General features: G+C 40.1%; 1 protein-coding gene across 5 annotated transcripts in view; it reads right to left on the minus strand.

Moving 5' to 3' along the window:
* The window catches only part of mypn (myopalladin), a 254,646-nt gene that overhangs the window by 150,715 nt on the left and 77,543 nt on the right, over positions 1-26,388 (minus strand). The window contains exon 1 of one of the 5 annotated variants that reach the window (XM_073027206.1): positions 5,407-5,483. The exons of the other annotated variants lie outside the window; for them this stretch is intronic. Coding sequence (XP_072883307.1) covers positions 5,407-5,468 — 62 coding nt within the window. The 5' untranslated portion in view covers positions 5,469-5,483. Of the gene's footprint in view, positions 1-5,406; positions 5,484-26,388 lie in introns of those variants that run through there. 5 annotated transcript variants of the gene reach the window in all.

Here is a 26,388-nt window from a genome sequence, read left to right on the forward strand (position 1 = left end):
ATGGGAAATATTTAGGAATCCAGGTATGGAATGGATTGTACTTAATAATAGTAGATTCATAATGCCAGAAGGTGAAAATAAAACAGATGATGTATTGGTACCATGACATTTTTGGAATCAATGAGCAGACAGAACTATGGAACAGTTCAAGAATCTGTGTTGGCAACCAAAAATGTGAGGAGGTGTAGAACATTATTGTAAGAATTGTTTGATTTGTGCCCAGTTAAACTAAAACAAATTACCTAGAAAAGCAGTTTTAAGACACACACACCCTCCTAGAAGGACCATGGATTAACTTGAAGATTGATTTTATAGGACCTTTACCTCCATCCCATGGAGAACTGAAATACATCCTAGTGATAATGGATGATTTCACCAAGTGGATAAAGGTTTTCCTAACTACAAATAAAACCACTAATATTGCAGCCAGGATTTTGTTTGAGAGAGTTTTTACCCACTGGGGATTGCCAAGGAGTTTAGACTCAGATCAAAGTTCCCACTTCACTGCACAGGTGGTGCAAAATCCGATGAAACTATTTGAGGTAAGACAGAGCTGTTTTCTCACTGTTTCACCTCAAAACTAATCAATATGCTTCAAGTCCTTGGTCTAAATACCTCCTTATGCAATTGGATCCTCAATTGCCTCACTTGCAGGTGCCAGTCAGCTTGGATTGGCAACAACATCTCCTCCACAATCTCCATCAGCACAGGTGCACAACAAGGCTCTACACACTTCACACTTATGACTGTGTAGCTAAGCATTGCTCCAATACCATATTAAAGTTTGTTAATGACACCACTGTTGTAGGTCCGATCAAGCATGGTGAAGAATCAGCATATAGGAGGGAGATTTAAAATCTAGCTGAGTGGTGTCATCACAGCAAACTCTCACTCAGTATCAACAAGATCAAGGAGATGATTATAGGCTTCAGTAAAAAGAAAACAGAGCCAATCCATTAGCCAGTCCCCATTGGAGGATCAGATGTAGAGAGGGTTAACACTTAGGTGTTATTATTTCAGAGGATCTGTCCCGGGCCTAGCATGTAAGTGCAAATACAAAGAAAGCACAACAGCACCTCTGCTTCCTTATGGGTTCGCGAAGATTCAGCACGTCATCTAAACTCTGACAAACTTCCATAGATCATATTGAATTATTGAATGGCTGCATCCAGCCTTGTAATGGAAACACCAATGCCCTTGAACGGAAAATCCTACAAAAAGTAATAGATACAGCCAAGTACACCACAGGTAAAGCCCTCCCAACCACTGAGCACATCTCCATGAAACGTTGTCATGGGAAAGCAGCATCCATCATCAGGGTCCCCCACCACCCAGGACATGCTCTCTTCTCACTGCTGCCATCAGGAAGAATGTAGAAAAGCTTCAGAACTCTCACCACCATGTTCAGGAATAGTTACTACCCCTCAACCATCAGGCACTTGAACCAAAGGAGATAACTTCACTCAATTTCATTTGTTCATCACTGAAATGTTCCAACAACCAATCGACTCACTTTCAGAATCAGAATCAGAATCAGGTTTATTATCACTGGCATGTGATGTGGAATTTGTTAACTTAGCAGCAGCAGTTCAATGCAATATATAATATAGAAGAAAAAAAAACAAAAAACAAAATAAAATAATAATAATAAATAGTCAATCAATTACAGTATATGTATATTGAATAGATTAAAAATCATGCAAAAACAGAAATACTATCTATTAAAAAATGTGAGGTAGTATCCAAGGGTTCAATGTCCATTTAGGAATCGGATGGCAGAGGGAAAGAAGCTATTCCTGAATCGCTGAGTGTGTGCCTTCAGGCTTCTGTACTTCCTACCTGATGGTAACAGTGAGAAAAATGACTTCTTCTCATGTTCTCAATATTTATTGCTTATTTATTTATTATGAATGTTTCTTCTTATTGTATTTGCAGTTTGTTATCTTCAGCACTCTGGTCAAATGCCCTAGTTAGGCAGTCTTTCACTGATTCTGCTATGATTATTATTCAACAGATTTATTGAGTATGCCCACAAGAAATGAATCTCAGGGTTGTCTATGGTATCATATATGTAATTTGATAATAAAATTTACTTTGAACTTTGGAGGGCCATATGACATTGTTGTTAGAGGCAGTTCATCTGTCTAGCGAATCCAGTCTGTTCCAAATAAGTTAGATTGGTATCATTTGCAGTTTGTTGTCCAATGTTTACAGTTACTAGTCTATAGATTTGCTGAGCATGCCCACAGAAAAAGAATCTCAGGGTTGCATGTGGTGACATGTAATTACTCTGATAATAAATTTTACTTTACACTTTGAAATTTGAGTGGCCCATTAATGTCTGAAGTCTCTATTGAAGGTTATGGACTACTCACAACATTCACGGAGAAGTCTATTTGGATTTGTCAGATGCCACGGTAATAGCAGACTGTGTAGATGAGGATGGAAAAATGATTACATAAACTTGAAGAACTGAGTCAAGATGTTTTAAAGAAAATAAGACCAATGTCTATTGATAATCTTGATTGAGCAAAGGTAATATGGGGAAAAGAGGGAGTACTGGGACAATGGTGGGAAGTCCTATTTTTGGGTTCCTGTTTCAGGGATAAAAGGGCTTATAACTCAAGTACAACTTTATTGGGAATGTAAAGGTACTGTTGACGTGGACACAAATCAGAAACAAAATTATTGGCTGCATGTGCCCCAGGCAACTCAGTCGCAGTTGTTCTGGAGCCCCAAGACCTTCCATATATTCCCTACCCCACGGTGGAGTCAACAACTGATGCCACAACTATTGCAGTGCCAACAGTTAATAGTCCTTTGCTCTGTGATGAGGTTCAGACAGACACAAAGGGAGTAGAAGAAACAGGACAGGTTATTCTAGTATCAGGGTATGAGCATGTACAAGTGTTCAACTTCACCACTCCAAATTCCTTGCTAGTGTGGAATAAGCCTCCAGGAACTTTTCCAACATTTATTAATTGGACATTTTGGTTCATAATGTTGGGAAGTATCAAGAAGGAGTTTGTATTTCAATTACAAATCCACCTACTTATGCTATTATATGGCAAAGACCTACAAAGATCTGGCTTCCTGTTATCAAAAAGAATATTGGGTTCGTCCAGAGGATTTTGCTAAAAATGGGTTAACAGGTTGTGGGTCTGTTTCTTATTATAATTGTTCTCTATCTATTTTGCCTGTCTATACACAAGATCTTCCAGAAATTCGCTTTGGTAAATGATACTTATTACATTGCTACTTCAAGCACACATTATAAGAAGTGTGATTAATTCTAGTTTTGTGATTTCCAATGTTTCGAAGGACTTAGTTTTAGCAGGACAAGTGCTACCTAAGCAGTTGTAAAACCACCTATTCAACAGAATGTATATATCAATGATGCTGCTGAGGGTTTACTTACATGTGTTACCTACTGCTCTTTCAACTATCCCTCATTTTACTGTGCAGTGGGATAAAGTTATTAACCATAATGAAGCTATTATTGGACAATGTGATGAATTATCCAAGACTACTAAAGATCATGCAGATTTAGCTAATGATGCTTTGCAGAATGCACCCTTTTGGAGTAAAGTTTAGATGTTAATTTCATGCTTGGATTTGTAATATTTCATGTGTTTTTATTGTTCTGCTCTTTGTACTAATGATTATCCAATGTATTTTCCTAAGTGTTTTTCAATAGCAACTGAAACGACTTAAGTTTTTGCATGCTAAATACTATTTCAAATCTCCTTTTTGTGATTTTGTTTGCCTTTATACTATGATGTACTATTATGTACCTCTACCTCATTACGTTTTATTAATTGCTGTTAAATGTCCTGATGTTTAATGAAATCAGGTGTATTTTAGCATGTTTCTTTTATATGTTTTTGTATTGATATTCTTAAATAAGCCAGTATTTTGATATTGCTTTTTATCTATGTTTTACAGTCTATGATAATTTGTTAGTATCTTTAACAGTATTATTTGATGTAGTTATGAATGCTGGTGTTCCTTTTGTATTGCATTTACTCAGATATATGAACAGAATTTTCTGTGGATCAAAAGGGGCAGATGTTGACCATGAAGAAATTAAAGGAAGGAAATATCAAACTCAAATGAGGCAAGAACTGTGAAAGTAAACAAACTAATTGTCTTTGTTCTTGCCATGTGCTAGAAAGAATGGAGGCTACCATTTTGTGAAGCTGCTCTGTAACCGTCATTTTGTGAGGTGTCTTTTGAACTGTTCTTACTCAAGAATAGTTCTATAAAAGTGCTTTAAAGTTGACACAGTGATGCTCCTGATAATCTGCTGAACTAGAGAGCAGTTCCAAATAAGAAGTTATTTGTGAGGTGTTCTTTGGTACAATAGAACATTTAGGTTTCTGAATAGGGGAATCTACAGCTCACTTGACTAACTCAAGTCTAGTAGCTGGCTAATTCAGAACAAAGAGATATAAAATATCAGTTGTCACTTACAGAAGGGCAATAAATGGATGCTGGCTTGGACCAGAGCCAATAAGAAGGTGACACAGGTCAATCAGATTACATTGAGCCGACAAAGATTGAGGCACAACATTTGAAGTGATGAGGAAGACTATAAGAAATGCAAAGTGGCGAACAATCCAGAAACTATCTACCGCCAGGAAAAACCCCATGCTAGAGACTGGGAGAAAAAGGATCAATCATCTGGCAAATGGGAGATTCTATTTTGGTGTTTTAAATCGGAAAAGTGGTCTGAGTGAGTACTAGTACAGAGAGAATAGTAGAATATGTTTTAAATTGTTGGCCTGGGGTCAACATAGTAATGGGTGTTTGTGCAGAGTCAATAAAGTGCAAGCCTTGATTAATTAAGTTGCATAGTGAGTTGCCCAACCTAGACCTGTTGAGGAATAGTCAACAGGGTGATGGTAGAAGGCTCTTTTTCCATTTCAATCCCACAAGGATTATTGTTGGGACTTGGATATGGATGTGGGAGGCACGATCAGTGTTCTGCCCTTTGGGCAATTGATTTATGTTTTTTACTATGTGATTAAGGACATTCAAGTTTAGTTCAAAATGAGCAGTTCCAGATCTGTAGCAAGTCACTTCCTGTGCAGTCAGGAAATAGAAAGTAGGGAAGCACACTGGCTGGCAGCAGGCCAGAGGATTATTTTATGAGCGAAAGAAGTTTCTATCTAAAGCCATCCTGTTGTTTCACCAGTAAAAGCATTGCTTGTAAGTAGATGTTATATTGTCCAGAAGTTAATGTGAAGGTATCAATAAAATTTTGCTGAAATAGAATATTATTCTTGAGCTTATTAAACAATAAACTAGATGCTAATAGTTCACACATACTATTTACCTGTAGTATTTATTTGTTGTAATTTTATAATATTTACCCACAGAAAACTTAACTCAGTTCTTCCTTACCTGTGCATATTTACTTGTGTGATTGGAACAATGGTATTGTATGGTATTCTGTTGTTTTTCATTTTCACTACTTATTCACTACGTCATGCCATTGAGATTGCAAGAAAACCAAGGAGACAGGAGGCTATACCCTCACTCTCGAGTCATTGTTGAATGAAGTTTGGTTGACTGTCTAGTTGATGTTACAACACCTCAGCAAGGGCAGTACAATCAGCAAACTTGTAGATAACATGAAGATTTGCAGTGTGAAAAGCTCCAGACTCCCTGTGCTGCTCCATGGAAAAATGATGCATGGTAAATTTTCATTTCATTTAATTAATAATCTTTTAGGTGTTAGTCTGAATTAGAAACTACTTTTCATTTACTTACAAAGAAATGCTGAGACTGCAGGTTAGATTTGTGTCCACAAATGTAAAATCAAAGACCATTTCCGTCAAGTGCAATCACTTTCCTTTTACATTTAGATACATTTAAAATATTTACCATTTTCAAGAAATGTCAGAGGTATAATGGCTTGACATCTAACATCCCAGCACTTTAAAATACACTGTCTACATTATCATTACACAATTCAATTAAATGGTTCAGTCTGGAGAATACAGTGCTGCAACACATCAAAATTCTCTTAACAACATCTGCAAATTTAAACCTCTTCTATCTAGCAGGGCACCCTGAGATCAGCAAAAAGCTCTGCCATACACCTGCCGCTCTCAATGTTAATGTTGGGTCAATGTCTTAAACTCCTAACCCAACAGCACAGAGGGGCTGGGGAAAGACAGGATTACTATACTGCAAGGGATGTGGCAAGTCAAGAAGGTGGCTATATTATACCATTTAATTTGAAATTAAAAATAACCAATTTGTCACTCCATTAATGGCCAAGTTCAGTGAGTGAACATAAGCAAAAAATATTCATCATTTCAATAACTCCAGCATTGCCTTCCCTCTGTGCTAACAACGGAGCATTCACTTGATTGGACACCAGGGTAGCGTAGTGATTAGTGTAATACTATTACACCTCAGGGTGCCAGAGTTCAAAGTTCAATTCTGGCGTTCTCTGTAAGGTGTTTGTACAATCTCCCCATGGATGCTCTGGTTTTCTCCCACAGTCCAAAGATGTAAAGGTTAGTAGGTTAATTGGTCATGATAAATTGTCCTATGATTAGGCTAGGGTAAAATCAGTAGCTGCTGGGTGGTGTGACTCAAAGGACTAGATCTCTAAGTAAGTAAAATAAATATATTTCATGGAGCGGCTGATAATACAGAATCTGAGGCCACAAACCAGGCACGCCCGGGATCCTCTTCAGTTTGCGTATAAGGAGAAGGTGGGAGTGGAGGATGCTATCACGTATTTGCTGCACAAATCCCTCTCTCACCTAGATGGGGTCAGTGGTGCTGTGAGGATTACATTCCTGGACTTCTCTAGTGCCTTTAACGCCATCCAGCCCAAGATCTTAAGGCACAAGCTAACGGAGATGGGAGTAGACTCTCACATGGTGGATTGGATAGTGGACTACTTGACAGATAGACCTCAGTATGTGCGGTTGGGAGACTGTAGGTCTGACACGGTGGTCAGCAGCACAGGAGCACCGCAGGGGACCGTACTCTCTCCGGTCCTGTTCACCCTGTACACATCAGACTTCCAATATAACTCGGAGTCCTGCCATGTGCAGAAGTTTGCTGACGACACGGCCATAGTGGGGTGTGTCAGGAATGGACAGGAGGAGGAGTATAGGAAACTGATACAGGACTTTGTGATATGGTGCAACTCAAACTACCTGCGTCTCAATATCACCAAGACCAAGGAGATGGTGGTGGACTTTAGGAGATCTAGGCCTCATATGGAGCCAGTGATCATTAATGGAGAATGTGTGGAGCAGGTTAAGACCTACAAGTATCTGGGAGTACAGTTAGATGAGAAGCTAGACTGGACTGCCAACACAGATGCCTTGTGCAGGAAGGCACAGAGTCGACTGTACTACCTTAGAAGGTTGGCGTCATTCAATGTCTGCAGTGAGATGCTGAAGATGTTCTATAGGTCAGTTGTGGAGAGCGCCCTCTTCTTTGTGGTGGCGTGTTGGGGAGGCAGCATTAAGAAGAGGGACGCTTAATAAGCTGGTAAGGAAGGCGGGCTCTGTCGTGGGCAAAGTACTGGAGAGTATAACATCGGTAGCTGAGCGAAGGGCGCTGAGTAGGCTACGGTCAATTATGGAAAACCCTGAACATCCTCTACATAGCACCATCCAGAGACAGAGAAGCAGTTTCAGCGACAGGCTGCTATCGATGCAATGCTCCTCAGACAGGATGAAGAGGTCAATACTCCCCCAATGCCTTTAGGCTTTACAATTCAACCACCAGGAGTAAGATATGTTAAAGTGCCGGGGTTGATTGTATTTAATGTATTTAAGTAAACTACTTAAGAACTTTTTAAAAGCTATTATTAATGCTTTTGGAGAGAGTGATTTAGATGCATATCATATTTTTACTGAGTTAAGTATTGTATGTAATTAGTTTTGCTACAACAAATGTATGGGACATTGGAAAAAATGTTGAATTTCCCCATGGGGATGAATAAAGTATCTATCTATCTATCTATCTATAAAGCTGACGAATAGTGTTATGTCTGTGCACAACTACATGTCGATAAAATAAAAGCACACACATGTGAGTTGGCTTTAACTGGTGTAATCACATTGCAATGTGTGAAAGAACAATGTGCATGAATAGACAACAGCGTATGCATGGACTACAGATCAATATATAGGGCTGGGAGGGGGGTTCATTGCTTTAAAAGAACTAGATCCATACATTACACTTCCTTCATCTTTAGATCAATGCAACATAAAACTGTATATGTACAAAACATTCAATTTTGCTTTTGTAAACCTGTATTCCAAATAAACGTGCTTTCACAATAACAATCCATAACAAACTTCACAAGTCCAAAGGTTCAATCTTTTACATGGTGCTCTGTTTCTTTCAGGATTGTGCCTCTGAGCCTGTGGGGTGGCATCTGGTTTAGTAGGTGTCTTGTCTAAGATAAGGTTTTCAGTTTCCTGTGTCATAGTGCTGTCAGTGACATGATCACCAATGAGAGGTAAGTCTGGTGACTGTAATGTACATGTCTTGTTGGATGCAGTCAACTCAGGTGTGTTCTGCAGTTGTGCATCCAGTATCTAGTCCACACGACATCTCCATATCTGATATCCAACATTCACTGTGTACATCAATGGTCCAGTTCTTGTAGCTATCCGACCAGGTCTTCTACTTGTCTTCTCGGTAATCACACACTAGGACTTCCTATCCAAATATGAAACTCCTTGCTGCTTCACTTGGCAACTGGCTGAACTGTTTATTTTGTACTTCCCTCCGAAGGTCTAGTTTCAGGAGGTCTATGTGAGATCTCAGATTCCTGCTCATGAACAGCATTGCGAGTGTTTGGTTTGTCGTAACATGAACAGAGTTCTGATACACAAAAAGGAAGTCGTCCACCTTGTGCTGTAGAGAAATGTCCTACTTGTTCATCGCTTTAATGGGCTTCTTGAAGGTTTGGATAAACCTTTCAGCTAATCCATTCATTTCTGGGTGGTGAGGGACTGACATGAAATGTCTGATGCTATTTTTCTTCATGAACAATTGGAATTCTTGTGTATTGTGGTCCGTTGTTACTCACAATTTGTTCTGGTGAGTCATTTCTGGCGAAGATAGTCCTCAGGGCAGAAACAGCCCTTGCTGAGAGTGTTAACATCTTTGTATAACCACCACCCACTTTGAATGAGCTTCCACAGCAATCAGCAGCATGGAATCGATGAATGGCCCAGCAAAGCCAACATGTACTCTTTGCCATGGTGAAGATGGCCACTCCCATGGGTGTAACGGTGCCTGTGGGGGTGCATTTTGAACTTTTTGGCCTCCTAAACAACTTTTAGATAAGTATTCAATCAGTTTATCTATTCCCAGTCACCACACACAACTCCAAGTGAGACTCTTCATCTTGACTGTACCCAGATGTTCTTCATGCATATTTTCTAACATTCTGGTGTGCAGGTTAGAGGGAACCACAACACAAGATCCACACATCAGTGACATACTGACAGTTGGTCTCGTCTCGCTGAGAACTCTGGAAACATAGGGTTACCATGAGCTGGCCATCCTTGCATGGTGATTTCATAGACTTTTGATAATGTCGGGTCATTCCTTGTTACCCTTTGTATTTCAGAATTTGCTATCAGCAACTATTCCACCAATGTGGTGTGGAACACTTCTGCCAGGTCACAGTATGCAGACGTTTCTTCTTCAGTTGCCAATACTGGAAGACAGGACAAGTCACAGCATTGCTGTGTTGTTTGGTTCCTTGAAATCTAAGTCTTAAGAGTGGGCACCTAGGAATAGTGCCCAATATTGTAACTGAGTAGCAGTCATCACTGGAATTCCCTACTTGGGCTTGAAAATGGCCACAAGGAGCTGGTGATCTGTCACTAGCGTAATCATTTGTCCATAGAGGAAGTGGTGGAACTTCTTTATTTTCCATATTAAACTAATGGCCTCTCAGTCAATCTGTGCTCATCAGTGATCTCAAAGCAAATGTAATCAGACATTCGGATCAATCTTTCATATGTGACAGAACAGCTCCAATACCAGTCTGAAGGGCAGGAATGGGTCATAATGGGTGAGCAGTTCATCATATGTTATTTGTCTCTGTTTCCTTGAATGCTCTTTCACATCTTTCTGACCATTCCTACTTTGCTCCTGTCTATAACAGTGCATTCAATGAATGCAACACTGTAGCAATGTTCAGGAGAAACCAGTGGTAGTAGTTCACAAGGCCCAAGTATGACCTGAGTTGTGACACATTTTCCGTTTTGGATGTCAATAGCACTGCTTCAAGCTTCTCTTGTGACTTATGTAAACCATGTCCACAATATGATATTTCATTCTTGAAAAACTCACATTTCTCTTTCTTTGTGTGCAGAGCCTGGTAAGCACTTTACCAAGGTTCTGGAGGTGCGTTTTATTATTTTTAGCAGTCGTGATGATGTCATCAAGGTAACATTGTGTTCCTGGGATATCTTGGAGCACTTGGTCTATTGCTCCTTGCCAAATTGCTGGAGCTGATACGACACCAAAGATGAGGTGATTATGCTGGACCAGTCTCGAGTGTTGATTGTGAGGAACTTTCTGCTTGACTCCTCAATCTCCATTTACAGATAGGCTTGTGACATGTCAATCTTTGAAAACCTCTCCCTGACTGCCAAAGATGCAAACATGTCTTCTATTCATGGCAGGGGTTAGTGCATAGTACACTGCACTGGGTTGATGCTCACCTTGAAATCCCCACATATGTGAATGGCTCTGGCCTTCCTTTTCTTGATCACTGGGGCAATGGGCATGGCCCAATCACTCCATTCAACCTTGGAGAAAATTCCAGATGGCTTCAAGCTCTGCAGTTCAGCATCCACTTTAGGATGTAGTGTGTAAGGCACTGGACGGATGTGCTTTATAGAATCTTGTTGTTTCATCCAGTTCAATTCTGGCCTACATGCCTTTGAGTACTGTATTTTGCAGGCATTCTGTCTGTAAGAAATCAGATGCTAGTCATTGCACCTGCTTTACTGCTCAAGGTAAGACAATGGGTTGTTTAATTTGGGTTGTTTCAAACAGACAAGCTGACTCTAAAGTTAATTAATTCATGGAAGCTTACAGAACAGATAGATAATATCATTTAGCATATCAATAACTGATGTGTGCATAAATTGGAATGGTTAATGTACTCAGAGAAAATAACTTAATAGCATTGCTTGAAGTCTATGTCTCCAAAAGATGTTTTTAGTTTGTTTGTGTTAAAAGGATAAATGAGAATATATCATATGTGTATGAAGTCACCCAGGTGGAGAAAAAAAAAGAGTATAAATGTAGAGAGCAGTTCATACTTATTAGGCATGGGAGAAGGAACATCAAAAAACATGAAAAAAATACAAGGTGAACTAAGAATCCATTCCTCCAGCTTTGGTTTCTGCGACTGACAACTCGTTCATCTGCATCTTATTGGTATGTCATTTTAGTTTATAGGAACTATACCCGTGTCTTGGAAATCATTTATCCTTTAAGTTTAAGAAATCCTTTATGTTTAAGAAACGCTTCGTGTTTTGAAAATGGTTTGTGTTTTTTTAGAAATGGTTTGTAATTTGGAAATGATTAAGACAGAAATCCTCTCTGAGTTTTAAATGAGTTTTAAGAAAGATATTTGGATTTAAATGTGTATTACTGAAGATAAATGAACTGTGTTTTAAACCACTTTGTTAGCGGAAGTATCTTCTCTTTGGTAGGGAGATGGAACCCATCGCTCAAACAGTGGGTACTGGCAGCTAGAGGTGCAGTGGAGAAGAAACAGGGAAATAAATCATGCTTTGAAGATTGGGTAGTTACACCAAAATCTCCCTTTATTGAGAGCAGTTGTGACTATTTATATTAAACAGGCCTTAAGGTATTTGAGTTTAGAACTTCACAGTCAGCAGACCCAATACCATCACAAGCTTTACAAGTTGGCGTTGAGTTGCAACTTCTATTGAGTCACAATTTGCATTTTGTTATTTTTTACTGTTGGTTAATAGAGATGGTTTGTGGAATGAAGAGGGGAGTTTGGAGTCTGATTAGGGTTTAGAATCAGGGATGTAGGAGAATTATAAGTTGGCAAGAGCCCGAGTCTTCATCCTCATTTGAAGGCAAGAGTCATGGAGGTGGAACATCTGGGAACCAGGCTGGGAGGTCCAGCTGGACATTGGGCAGGCAGACCAGCAAGGACAAGAGCTAGTGGCCCCACCAGAACAGCCAGTTGTTGGCAGGTTCTGAAGTCAGAATTCCATGTTGGCAGGAAGAAAGAGGTCCAATAAACCCTGGATTTGCAAATTGACGAGACCATAGTTGGAGACCTTGTGTTTAGAATCCAGTCATCAGTGAGTCACGAGTTCAATGCCTAGTATTTAGTAATTGGCGGGTCCTTGCCGAGGACCTTGGCCTGAAGGTCAAATCAGAAGTCCAGAAGTCAAGTTGAAGCCCAATGTCTGCAAGTCTGAGTCAAAAAAGATGATGTATTCTGGGGTTAGAGGATTGCATATGTGCTTGGGTGGGAATGAGAAATTGGGCTTGGTTTGCTGATGTTGGTTTGTTGCTTGTTGTGTTCTGTTTTATTTATTGTATTCTGCATTGTTTTGCCAAGCATTGTGGGCATGCTATATTGGCACTGGAATTTGTGTGGCAACACCTGTCTCCTGCCCCCAACACACAGTTAGTATGTTGGTTGTTAATGCAAACAACACAGTTTACTGTATGTTTTAATATACATGTGATAAACAAAATTGATTCTTGAATCTATAGAAATTGGAAATTCATGAAAAAATTGTGGAAAATGCTGGTGAGGCAGCACCTGAAGTATTCTGTTCAGTTTTGGTCGTCCTGCTACAGGAAAGATGTTACTAAACTGGAAAGGCACAGAAAAGATTTATACAGATGCTGCCAGGGCTGAGGGACTGAGATATAGGAAGAAGTTGGACAGGCTAGAAGTTTATTCCTTAAAGAGTAAGAGACTGAAATAATCTTACAGAGGCATCTAAAATACTGAGGGGCATTGAAAGGTTAAATATGTTCAGTAATTTTCCCAGAATTGGGGCATCACAAACTAGAGGGCATAGGTTTAAGGTTGGAGGGACTTGAGAGGCAACTTTTTTACTTGTTTACACAGAGGGGAGTATCTATGTGGAATCAGCTGCCAGAGAAAGTGAGGCAGGGATAATAGCAACTTCTAAAAGACAGGCAGGTACATGGATTGGAAGGTTATGGGCCAAATGCTGACAAATAGGATTAGGTTGGATGGGGCATCTTGTTCAGCATGGATTAGCTGTGCCAAAGGGCCTGTTTCCATGCTGTACAATTCTGACTGCTCTAAATCCATATAATAAAATCTATTTACATTATCCTATTTAATTTTTTTCAAAATATTAAAATGTTCATCATGCCAGATTCCCTATAAAATCAATCTCGCTGTTTAATTCAAAAATTTCATGTATTTGAATCACTTTACCCTTAACTACAAACACATAATTTCCACATAAATATGTTTTGTCTGTAAGCTGCATTGTTCTTACTGATTTCCTTTAATATTCTACAATGAAAACAATCTGATTCTACTGATGGGTCTCTCTTTATTTTTATTATCATTGCTATTTTGAAGGTTTATTATTCTGTAGATATTTGGACGAAAACTGGTTCAGTGTTACTTTTCCCAAGATTCCTTGAATGCTTCCTCTACTGCAAATAAGTATCCATAGGTAATCATTTAAAATGCCTGGTATTTATGCAGTTTCAATGAAGGATGCTTAAGGCATGAGGAACAGTGTCATCTGCAAAATCTACAAATGCATTGAAGTGCAAAAGCTTGACTGCACAAAAACACTGAAATTTACCAATATCATGTCTAAAAGCATTGCACAATGCAAATTAATTTCTAGCACTCAGAATATCTCTCTACTAATTGTGATTCAGATTTTACAATCCTAATAGACATTAATGATTACTAAGATTTTGTTACATTTAATACAGAGTAAATGTTTCAAATGGCAGAAGAATCAGGAATCTGGAATGCAGTTTGAAATGTCATGCTTAAAAGGATGGTGGAAGCTAGTTTAATTGTATGTTGTGTATGATTAGATAAAAACTAAAGTAGAAAAAATGTTGTGCATGGGAGAAGTGTAGGACATTGGGGCTAATTGGACAGTTGCATGAGAAGCCAACACAAGCAGTAAGTGAGATAATAGTAATAATGGGATTGCTCTTAGAGAAGGCAAAAAAAAAGCCTTCTACTATATATTTAAAAAATCCTCCAATCTAACCAAGATTATTCTGGTGATTGTAATTCCCAACCCAAAGAAAGGACAGGACAATTGAACACATATATTAGTCTGCCTTGATAAAAAAAGACAAACACTCCCCCAGGTAAGTTAGAGAATCAAGGGTTTAGTGAAAGAAGGGAACTGACTGGGGAGCCATTCATTGCATAATACTATTGTGGCAAAATCTACAAAATTTGTTTAAAAACCCATCAGGTTCACAGGGAACTTCTCAGCCAGCAAAAATCTGGCACCCTAACCAGCTCAAAGCAATAGGTGAAAGAATTTCTGCGGGAATCACACAGTGATCCCTGTAGGGATCAAGGACTAGAATTCAATCCAAATTCCAGCCACTGAGCCAAACCAAGAATTCCAGCAACTCAGCTGAATGTGGCAGAGCCCATGTGGCAAGAGGTCCGGGATATCATCAAGAGAGCAAAGTCATCTGCTGCCCCAGGACCAAATGGTATACCCTAAAAGGTATATAAGAAATAACCAAAATTCCTCTAGAGGTTGTGGAAGATAATGATGAAGATTTGGACCAAAGGCTCTGTCCCACCAAGCTGGAAAATGGCTAAAAGATGCTTTGTTCCCAAGGAAGAAGATTCCTCTACAATCACCCGAGTTTAGGACAATCTCATTCCTTGGCGTGGAGTGCAAGATATTCTTCTTGGTGCTTCGAAAAGGCTGACCTCTTACTTAATGGAGAACCACTATATTAACACATCCATTCCGAAAGGTGGCATCTCAGGTTTTTCTGGGTGCTTTGAACATACCTCAATAATGAGCCAATTGATCCATGAGGCTAAGCAGAAGAAAAGTGACCTAACAGTGGTCTGGTTAGACCTAGCCAATGCTGACAGATCAATTCCACATGTCCTCATCCAGATTGTCCTAGACCACTACCATATTTGCTAGTAATGCAAGACATGATCACCAGCTACCTAGGAGGATTCAAGCTACGCTTCACTTCAGCCCACATTGCAACCGAGTGGCAAGACCCTCCAAAAAGGATTCCAACCGGCTGTCCCATCTCCCCCATCTCGTTTGTCATTTCAGCAGCAGCAGCAGCAGACATAACCCGAGGCCCATTGTTGGAGCCTGGCATCTGACAACCCGCAATATGGGTGGTGGGGGGGTGGGTGGTTCATGGATGACATCACAGTAACCACCGTAACCCAGTCCAAGCAAGATGTGTATTGGAAACCCTGGGCCACATAGCTACCTGGGCTAGAATGACCTTCAAGGCCAGGAAGTCCAGATGCATGGTGATCAAAGAGGGCAAGGCTACTAGCAGGTTCCGTCTTCAAGTACAGGGAGAAGTCATCCCATCCATAGAGAACAATCCAGTAAAATATCTCGGAATGTGGTTTAATGCAGGAATGATGGACCGCGTCAACATCACCGACGTTGTAAAGCAGACTGAAGAGTGACTGAAGAAGACTGACAAAACAGGCCTCCCTGGTAAATTTAAGACATGGCTATACCAACATGGTCTAAAACCAAGGCTGCACTGGCTTTTCATGGTGTACAACTTCCCCATGACCACTACAGAAGGCATTAAGAGGGAAGAGGGAAGTCAACAAGCACCTGCAGAGATGGCTGGGGATACCCCCCCCCCCAAGTTTTTCTTCAGTGGGACTCTACATAAGCTCAGGTGAGCTACAACTCCTGTTGCCATCGGTAGTAGAGGTGTTCAAGGTGGCAAAGTGTAGAGTTGTGTTAACACTGAGGGGCTCCAATAACAAGCTAATACATTAAGTAGGATTCACAACAAGATCGGACCGAAATTGGGCTGCAACTCGGCCACAGACCAGGCAGTGACCTCCCTGCAATTAAGAGACATCACTGGTAACCTATGTCAGGGACAGCAAGGCCTTGACTCAGCACAATTCCAACAATAGGGTAGTGCAAGTGCAAGGGATAGGTGTGACATGGTCCAGGAAGAGGTATGGGACTGAGAGGATGAAAGATGGGTATTGAAAGTAGTGGAGTTGGGGTCACAGGGTGCCTGAATTAAATAGGATCTTCCCAAGTGCATGATCACTTGGGCAGAGCTTTGGAGACTCTGGCCCTTCCACATTTCTTTCCTCCTGTGGCCTATGTATGACACTCTCCCTACATCATCATAGCTGCACACCTGGGGACCCTATCTACAAGCTTTGTGGTCAGCGGGGTTCACTGGCACACATACTGCCAGGATGCAAAACAGCTTTAACACAGGGACAGTATAGGTGGCACCACGACAAGGTGCTCCTGCTCCTTGCTGACACGCAGGAGCTGGAGAGGTATAGAAAGAGACCAGCTGGCAGAGAGGCAAACAGGGCAGTCATTTTCGTCAAGGGTCATTCCAGTCACATCAAAGAGGCGTAAATCCAATCTGCTGCAAAATGCCAAATCATAGGAGATGATGGTTGATGTAGGCAGAAAGCTGCAGTTCCCAGAGGTCATACAAACCACACTTCAACCAGACATCGTACTGTGGTCCACCGAAGACAAGGAAATCGTCCTGGTGGAGCTCACAGTACCATGGGAGGAAGGATGTGAGGAGGGTCATGTGAAGAAGGCCCTGAAGTACCAGTCCTTAGTCCAGGAGTGCAGGGACTAATGGTGACAGACATGGCTATTCCCCGGTTGTAGAGGGTTCCCAGCAAAGTAGGCATGGAGGTTGCTGTCTGCACTGGGCCTTGATGAAAAGAGCAAGAACCAAGCAGCTTGTAGGATGGGGGAGGAAGCAGAAAGAGCCTCTTCCTGGATATGAAGCAGGCAAGAGGAGTTGAGCTGGAAGTCAGGAGCGGATGGGCAGTGACTTGACCACCACTGCTGACCTGCCAACTGGAGAGTGCAGTGGTTAAGGGTTGAAACACTCTATGAAGTTTGGGCACCATCTGTTTCTGGCCAAAGGCTATTGTTATCTCATCAGGTAGCTGTAGAGAGCACCCCAATGTATGATGCAAGGAAACTAATATTAGTAAAGAATGAGGCTAAAGGCTGACAAATCCTCAAATCTACATTCCAGAATACTAAAGGAAATGGCACTGAAAGTAGTGGATGAAATAGTCATCTTCTAAAGTTTATTAGATTCTAGAGAAGTACCTATTTATTGGAGAGAAGTAAATGTAATCCCACTATTTGAAAAAGGAGGAAGAGAAATAACAGGAAATTTACAGATCAGCAAGCCTAAGATAAAATGCTACATTCTAATAAAGATGCAATAACAGAATACCTGTAAAGCATTGCACACTGTCAGCATGGGTTCATGGAAGGGTAATAATTAACCAATCCTCTGATGTTTTTTAGGGCTGTTACCAAGTAAAATAGATAAGGGAGAATGCATGTGTACATGTCATATTTGGACTTTCAGAATGATTGTGATATGGCCCCACATAAGAGATTAGTGTAGAAAATGCAAAAGGGACACGGAATTGGAAATTATAAACTATCATGGAATGAGAACTGATTGACAAACAGGAAAATGAGAGTAGAAATAAACAGGTCAATGTCTGGATGACTAATTGAGTACTATAGCTATCATTGCTTGTAGGCCTGTTATTCACAATACATACAGCAATGGTTTGGAACTTAATGTGACATTTCTAAGTTTATAGATGACATAAACCTTGGGGTGGGGAGGAGCAGTGAGCTGTGTGGTCAATGTAAAGAGCTTTTAACATGAGTCTGCCATACTTTGTGAGTGTACAAATGCATGGCAGATACATCTGAAGATGTTAAGTTGGGGAACAGGGGACATGGAATGAGAACTGGGTGTCCGTGTACCCAGTTGCTGAAACGGGTTGCAGCAAGTCGCTGAAAGCAAATGTCCAGGTGCAAAAAGCAGTTAGGAAGACAAATGGTATGTTTGCCTTCAGTGCAAGAGATTATAAGTACAGAAGTAAGGATACTTGCTGCAGCTCTGGAGGACATTATTGAAATATCATCTGGAGTTCTACACGCAATTATTTAATGAAGAATGGTATTGTCAATAATGGAGTGCAACACAGATTTACAAGACTGATTCCTAGGAAGTCAGGTCTAGTGCTTAAGGAGGGATTTCATTAATTGAGCCTATATTCATTGAAGTTAAGAAGAATGAGAGTGATTTAATAGAAGCCTATAACATTCCAATGAGACTACACTGATTGGATACTAGAAGAATATTCCTAATGGCTACAGAGTCCAGAAGCTGGATCCACAGTCTTAATCTATGACATCCCGAACTGAGACCAGCAAAATTTCTTCATTCAGAGATGGTGAATTTGTTAACCAAACAAATATGAAGGTTAAGTCATGGTTAATATCTATCTCCTCTTGAATATGTTAAATACTAAAGCATTCAAGGGATATAAGAAGAAATGTGCAGTAGGGTGCATGTAGATAATCAGCCATAATCATATTCGATGGTGGAACAAGCAAGAGGGCCAAATAGCCAACTCATGATCCTCTTTTTATGTTTCAAACAATTCTAAGCCAATATGTTTAACACTGTCATGGTATCTATTTGAAAGTTGTTTTAGATGCCAGGACTGGAAGATCATGAGACAATTTAGATACACGTCCTTTAACATGAATTTGTTGACAGTAATAATCTACACTATGACACAAGTATAATTCATTCATGACTCTTTATAAAGTGCTCAGGCTATTTTTGCAGTACATTACTAGCTAAGCTATTTACAGCATGATTCACTCACTAAATGTAATCTAGTACCTTTTATCACAACATATTTCCAGAACTATCAATCTTCCTTTCATTTTTATTTGAGGTATAAAACACATCAATATAGATGAAAATATTAGGCTTGATGACCACATCAATCAATACATGATTATATCGATTATATATCTTCCAGAGTATCTGCTTGTAATTCTGCATTAAAGCATGAATATTTTTCTTATAAATTCCTTTCTGAGGTGGATGTTAATGACAATATCAGAATTTGACAGCCATTTCTACTTGTCCTTGAGAAGATGATGGTGATTGAATTCCTGAATCCCTTAAGCTTTTAAGATGAAGGTACTCTTACCCTGTCATTTGGTGGAAAGGTCCAGTATTTTGGCACAGCAACAAAGGTACAAAGATATAATTTCAACGTCAGGCTGATGTTTGACAGAGAAGTGGAGATCCTATGGCACTGCTGCCCTTTTAAATACTTGAGTTTAGAGCTTCTCAGCACATCTTGGAAACTAGCCTCCCCTCTATGGACTTCTGTCTATATTTATCGCTGCATTAGGAAAATACCCAGCGTAATCAAAGATACAAATCATGCTATCATTAGACAGAAAATACAAAGGACTGAAAGCATGTACCACCAGACTCAGGGACATCTTCTTCCCCACTGCTTTAAGACTATTAAATAGATCTCTAGTACGATAAGTTGGACTCTTGAACTCACAGTCTACCTTGTTATAATCTGCATCACCTGCCCTGCACTTTCTCTGTAGCTGTTACACTTTATTCTGCATTTTTATTGTTTATATTATTCTAGCTCAATGCACTGTGTAATAATCTGATCCATATGAATAGTTATGTAAGACAAGCTTTTCATGGTATCATGGTACATGTGACAATAAACCAAAATGCCAAAACCAAGGGAGACGATGTTGAAAAGTCTTGAGGAATCACAGGCAGGGCATGTGGTAGGCACCGTGCACCACTAGTCGAAAGTTAATGTAGGATGTTAAATGTCATTGCAATCAATTATCACCTTCTTGCTCCTCGTCTTATTCCATGGAACTGTCGGTGTGTAACGTGCAGGAAATACAAGCTTTGCATTTCAAATATCTAAAGCTGTGCAATAGTATTCAGGGCACCAGAGACAGAGGTCAAACTTAAATTGCACAGCCATGCTTTTTTGTCACCATTCCCAAACTACACTGTTATACACCAATTCTATGAACTAACTACCTCTTAGACCAGGTGAAAGTCAAACAATCTGGTCCTATGGCAATATTCCTTCAGAAGGAATCATTTTCTCTGAGGACTTCTCTTTCCCAAGATTCAGCAACTGTACATAAAGATCTAGACGAAGATGAGAGATATGAAATAATATTGGCAAGGTAAGTGTGCTATAATTGATTCATATGTGGGTGGCATGGTAGCGTAGCAGTTAGTGCAATGCTTTACAGCACCAGCAGTAAAATCAGGGTTCGATTCCCACTGCTGTTTGTAAAGAATAAGTGTGTTCTCATCGTGACCGCATGGGTTTCCTTCAGGTGCTCCAGCTTCCTCCCATTTTTCAATGACATACAGTTAGGGTTAGCATGCTATGTTGGCACCAGAAGTGTGGTGACACTTGTGAACTGCCCAGCACAATCCTCACTGATTTGATTTGATGTAAATGATGCATTTCACTGTATGTTTTGATGCACATGTGACAAATAAAACTAATCTTTACATGATCGAATGTAACCCAATCAACACAATACGAGACAGACTGCTTTATGCAGTGTTGGTGGTTGATGTGTCATTATATTACCATATAGCTGCAAGGCCCTTACTTCTCAGATTCATGGAGGCAACATATTATCACTAATTTTCAGTACTTCATTTTCTACAGATGTTTGCTAGGAAAACTGCAGAGTACCAGTATTGATTCTTCCCCTTTCCCCAGTACTCTGTGCATTCCTTCCCCACAAAAGGGAAAAGGAAAACAAATATACTGTAAATGACAAGAATGACGTATGTGCATCTACTCAATGCAGTGCATGCAATGATGATGATAATCATCAGAAAGAAGCAAAGAAGTGCTTAAGAACTAAGACCCACTGGTTAACTGCTATGAGGCAGTAGAAAGAAAATGAATGATGGGTGCTTCTGTAGTTGAAGAGGATTCAAGTAATGTGACAGGGTTGCTTTGATGCACATAAAGAGTTGCAATGATGTACTGTCATGATGTGGATGAATGTTCATCTGAAATAACTTTTCCTGGCTGATTAAGTCAACAGGGATTTATCTGTACTCAATCAACAGCAGACCACAATAATCCTGCCACTTCCATATATGCAATAGATCCAGTGATGAGAGGGTGAGCGACTTTTAAGTTCCTTGGCATAAACATCAACGAGGATCTCACGTGCTCCGTACATACCGGCTGTGTGATAAGAAAGACACAACAGTGCCTCTTTCACCTCAGACAGTAAAAGAAGTATGTATGGGCCCCCAAATTCTAAGAACTTTCTATAAGGGCACAATTGAGAGCATCCTGACTGGCTGCATCACTACCTGGTATGTGAACTGTACTTCCCTCAATCGCAGGACTCCGCAGAGAGTACTGCAGACTGCCCAGCACATCTGTAGATATGAACTTCCCATTATTCAGGACATTTATAAAGACAGGTGTGTAAAAAGGGTCCAAAGGATCATTGGTGACCTGAGTCACCTCAAGTCACCCCAACCACAAACTATTCCAGCTGCTACCATCCGTGAAACGGTACCGCAGCATAAAAGCCAGGGCCAACAAGCTCTGGGATAGTTTCTTCCACCAAGCCATCAGACTGATTAATTCTTGCTGACACAAATGTATTTCAATGTTATATTGACTATCCTGTTGTACATAATATTTATTATAAATTACTATAAATTGCACATTGCACATTTAGATGAAGACATAACATAGAGATTTTTACTCCTCATGTATATGAGGGGTGTAAGTAATAAAGCCAATTCAATTCAACATGCCATCTTTATGGCAGCAACAGGCATTTTTTCCATAACTGGTACAAAAATCTCACTGACTCCGGATTCCCCCAAATTATGAGTGGTGCCTCACGAATGCAGTGTGACCATTGAATATCCTCAATCTATTTCAGAATCAGAATCAGAATCAGACTTTAATCGCCAAGTACCTATGCACATACAAGGAATTTACTTCCGGCAGATGTTGTCTCTCTGCTCATAACAATAATAATGATAAATATAAATGAAAATATAGATTATACATACAGGTAGTGCAATCCAAGTAATAGTTAGCCGACAGTTAACCGGCAGTTAACTGTTCAGCAAAGTGACCGCAGTAGGGAAAAAACTTCTCCAGTGCCTATTAGTCTTAGTCTGGAGGGATCTGAAGCGCCTACCAGACGGAAGCAGATCAAACAGTCCGTGCGCAGGATGGAAGGAGTCCTTTATGATGTTCCCCGCCCTCTTCTTCAACCTGGAAGAGTACAGGTCCACAATAGAGGGCAGGGAGGCTCCAATGATGCGCTCGGCAGTCCTCACTGTGCGCTGTAGTCTGGTTCTATCCTGTACTCCAAATTTGTACTCCAAATTCTATTTACAGCTTAGCTTTTTAAATACTTGTGTTGAGATCCTGTCATGAGGTTTTTATTAATCTAGTAGCATACAATCAACACCAAACCCATAAGTAAATTTTAATGTACTCCTTTATTAAAATGTCACTCTTGGCCTTACTGAGAATATTTTCCCCAAAAGATATTGAAAAATATATCCCAGTCCTCAGCCCTCTACACCTAAAAATGGTATTAATATCAAGAAAGAGGTACTGGACTTGTTTTAAGATTCCTGAGAAGCAAAGGGGTAAATAATTACTATGGATAAATTGCAAAGGTTGGGTTGAGAAAAAAATCAGCCATGATCTTCATAAAATGGAAGAGCAGGCTGATGAGGATTGATTGTGGACTTCACAAAGAGAAAGTCAGGTAAACATACACAAGTCTTCATTGAAGGGTCAGCAGAGGAAAGGAAGAGCAGCTTTACGTTCATTTGTGTAAAAATCTCCAAGGATCTGTCCTGGGCCCAGCACATTGATACAACCATGAAGAAAACTTACTAGCAGCTCTGCTTCATCAGAAGTGTGAGCGGATTTAGTATGTCCATAAGACCATAAGACATAGGAGTAAGATTAAGCCATTCAGCCCTGATGCACCATCAATAACTCTCAGAGACTGGAAGTAAACGATAGGCTTTTATTAGCAGCAAAAAGGGAGCACGACATCTTGGAGACTGAGGGAGGAGCAGTGCCCCAATTGCCTTTATACAGGGGTCTGTGGGAGGAGCCACAGGAGCAGTCAGCAGAGGGGCGTGTCCAGACAGGTATACATAGTTTACCACAAGCCCATCACATCAGCTCTGCAATTTCATCGTGGCTGATCCTGGATCCCACTCAACCCCATACACATGCCTGCTTGCCAGATCCTTTGATGTCCTCACTGATCAGGAAACAATCAACTTTTGCCTTAAATATACGCACAAGCTTGCCCTCTATCGCAGTCAGTGACAGCATTTCACAGATTTACTACTCTCTGGCTAAAGAAATTTCTCCTTACCTCTGTTCTAAAGGGTCACCCCTCAATTTTGAGGCTGTGCCCTCGAGTTCTGGATACCCCCACCATAGAAAACATCCTTTCTGAGATACAGGGCCCAGAACTGTAGACAATATTTTGTGCAGCCTGACTAGTGCCTTATAAAGGCTCAACATTATCTCCTTGCTTTTATATTCTATTTCCCTTGAAATAAATGCCAACATTGTATTTGCCTTCTTTACCACAGACTCAATTTGTAAATTAACCTTCCAGAAATTTTGCAGAGTTGTCCCTCTACACCTCTGATGTTTGAATCTTCTCCCCATTTAGATAATAGTCCACACTATTGTTCCTTTTACCAAAATGTATTATCATACATTTCCCAACCTGGATCTCAGCTGCCACTTTTTTGCCCATTCTTCCAATTTGTCTAAGTTCTGCCACAATTGCATTGCTTCCTCAGCACTACCTACCCCTCCACCTATCTTCGTATCATCCGCAATCTTTGCCACAGAGGCATCAATTCTATTATCTAAATCATGGACAAACAATGTGCAAAATAGTGGTCCCAATACTGACGCCTGAGGTACACCACTGGTCACTGGCAGTCAACCAGAAAAGGCCCTTTTAATTCCCATTCATCTGTCAGCCATTCTGCAACCCATGCCAGTATCATTCCTGTAACTCCATAGGATTTTAGCTTGTTAAGCAGCCTCATGTGCGGCACCTTATCAAATGCCTTCTGAAAATCCAAGTAAATGAAATCCACTACCTCTGCTTTGTCCACCCTGCTTGTTACTTCCTCGAAGAATTCTAACAGATTTGTCAGGCAAGATTTCCCCCACAGAAACCATGCTAACTTTGACTTATTTTATTATGTCTCCAATTACTTCAAAACCTCATCTTTAATAAAGACTCCAACGCTTTCACTGAGGTTTGGTTTCCTTTCTTTTGCCTTCCTCACTTCTTAAAAAGTGGAGTGACATTTGTAATCTTCCAGTCCTCCAAGACCATGCCAGAATCAAGTGATTCTTGAAAGATCATGACCAGTGCATTCGTTATTTCTTCACCAACCTCTCTCAGCACTCTGGGATGTAGGCCATCTGATCCAGGTGACTTATCCACCTTAAGACCTTTGAGTTTGCTTGCACTTTTTCCTTTGTAATAACAATGGCACTCACTCCTGCTCCTTGGCACCCATGGACCTCTGGCACACTGCCAGTGTCTTCCAAAGTGAAGACAAATGCAAAGTACCCATTAAGTTTGTTTGCCATTTCATTGTCCCCCATTACTACCTCACAGGCATCATTTTCCAGAGGTCCAATCAACTCTCACCTCTGCTTTACTCTTTATATAACTGAAAAAAAACTTATGGTATCCTGCTTTATATTATTGTCACCAAAGACTCTTGAAAATTTCTCTAGCTGTATAGTGAAAAGCATTTTGACTGGTTGCATCACAACCTGTAATGAAGACCCTGATACATAGGGTTGCAAGAGGCTGCAGAGCAGTGCAGATATAGCCAGTTGCATCATGGGTGTAACCTTCCTCACCATCGAGGACATGTACCAGAGGCGATGCCTCAAGAAGGTGACATTCATCAGTCAGGCCCTTCACCATCATGGGCATGCCCTCTTCTCATTACTACTGTCATGGAAGAGGTACAGGAGCCTGTAGACCCACACTCAACAATTGAGAAGCACCTTCTTCCTCTCTTTAGCTAGAGGGTGGAAAATCTGTGGAATTTATGGCCATAAATGGTTGTGGAGGCAAAGTCATTGAGTATACTTACAGCAGAGGCTGGTGGGTTCTTGGTTAGTAAGGGCATCAAAAGTTACAAGGAAAAGGCAGGAGGATGGGTTGAGGAATAATAAATCAGAAGACGATGGGCCAAATGGCCTAATTCTGCTCTTTTATCTTACAGTTTCTCTATTATCAGATTTCTGAATGGCCCATGAACTTATAATACTATCGCATAATTCCTTTTTTTGCACCATTTTTGTAATTTACAGAAATGTCCTGTCTTGCATTATACTGCTGCCAAAAAATGACAATTTTCACATCATATGACAGTGATAACAAACCTGATTCTAATCATTTTTATGCGCATAGGGCCTTTAAAGCTTGCCTTTCAACACCAACACTTCTTTATTTACAAACTACTCTGCATTCACCAGTCTACAGTGGTTTAGTCACTATTGAATTTGCAATTGAAAATTTATCCTATTCAACCCTTTTAGATGAACAGCTCACCACTTTTTTTTTCTATTTTAACATCTAATTGTGGAAATTTTTTCAAATAAGTCAAATAATACCCAAATTGAAGAAATTCAAACAAAGAAAGCATTGGTACATTTATAAAGAAGTCTTTAACAATTTTTCTGCAAATAGGCTAATACGTTTGTTAAATCAACCACACAGGAACTTTCTACGTGGGATTCCTAAGTCATTAGTTTCCCAATATGGTAGTAAAGACCAGAATTACAACTATTACTCTAAATTTTTGTAAGATTATAACAAAAATTATTCAACTTCAATACTACAAATTTGAAGGAAAAGAGACTTGGGCTTAAATGATAATGTACAAATGTATATTGTGATTAAACTACATTTCTAATTTTCTTTAGGGTACAATAGGGTCACCATAGCTGCACTAGGTCCTTGTTCTTAATGACTTTCCTAACTTTTTAAATGCTTGCAGACTTTTACCCTTTTTCTAACTATGTTATTGGTACCAATACAGGTCATGACTTCTGTCTACTCACCCTCCTCCACAAGAATTTTTTGCAGCTGTTCAATGAAATCCTTGACCCTACCACCAGCAGGGCAAATTACTATCCTA

The sequence above is a fragment of the Hemitrygon akajei genome, chromosome 23 (assembly GCF_048418815.1).
Source record: "Hemitrygon akajei chromosome 23, sHemAka1.3, whole genome shotgun sequence".
NCBI lineage: Eukaryota > Metazoa > Chordata > Chondrichthyes > Myliobatiformes > Dasyatidae > Hemitrygon > Hemitrygon akajei.